The sequence below is a fragment of the Meleagris gallopavo genome, chromosome Z (assembly GCF_000146605.3).
Source record: "Meleagris gallopavo isolate NT-WF06-2002-E0010 breed Aviagen turkey brand Nicholas breeding stock chromosome Z, Turkey_5.1, whole genome shotgun sequence".
Lineage (NCBI taxonomy): Eukaryota > Metazoa > Chordata > Aves > Galliformes > Phasianidae > Meleagris > Meleagris gallopavo.
In genome coordinates, this window is record NC_015041.2 from 63,174,146 (window position 1) to 63,174,536 (window position 391).

The window sequence follows — 391 nt, forward strand, 5'->3', positions numbered from 1 at the left end:
CTGATGATACGAAGTTGGGAGGATTGGCTGACACGCCTGAAGGCTGTGCTGCCATTCAGCGAGACCTGGACAGGCTGGAGAGCTGGGCAGTAAGAAACTGGGTGAGGTTCAACAAAAGCAAGTGTAGGGTCTTACACCTAGGGAGGAATAATTGCATGCACCAATACAGGCTGGGGGATGAGCTGCTGGAGAGGAGCTCTGCAGAGAGGGACCTGGGCGTCCTGGTGGACGACAGGTTGGCCATGAGCCAGCAGTGTGCCCTCGTGGCCAAAAAGGCCAATGGCATTCTGGGGTGCATTAAGAAGAGCGTGTCCAGCAGGTCGAGGGAGGTGATCCTCCCCCTCTACTCTGCCCTGGTAAGGCCTCATCTGGAGTACTGTGTCCAGTTCTG

At 56.5% G+C, this 391-nt stretch overlaps 1 protein-coding gene across 1 annotated transcript in view; it reads right to left on the reverse strand.

Moving 5' to 3' along the window:
* Positions 1-364: 364 nt before the first annotated feature.
* The window catches only part of TOMM5 (translocase of outer mitochondrial membrane 5), a 301-nt gene continuing 274 nt past the window's right edge, over positions 365-391 (reverse strand). Inside the window, exon 2 of the mRNA XM_010726182.3 lies at positions 365-388. Within this exon, the coding sequence (XP_010724484.1) occupies positions 365-388 (24 nt within the window). The remainder of the gene's footprint in view (positions 389-391) is intronic.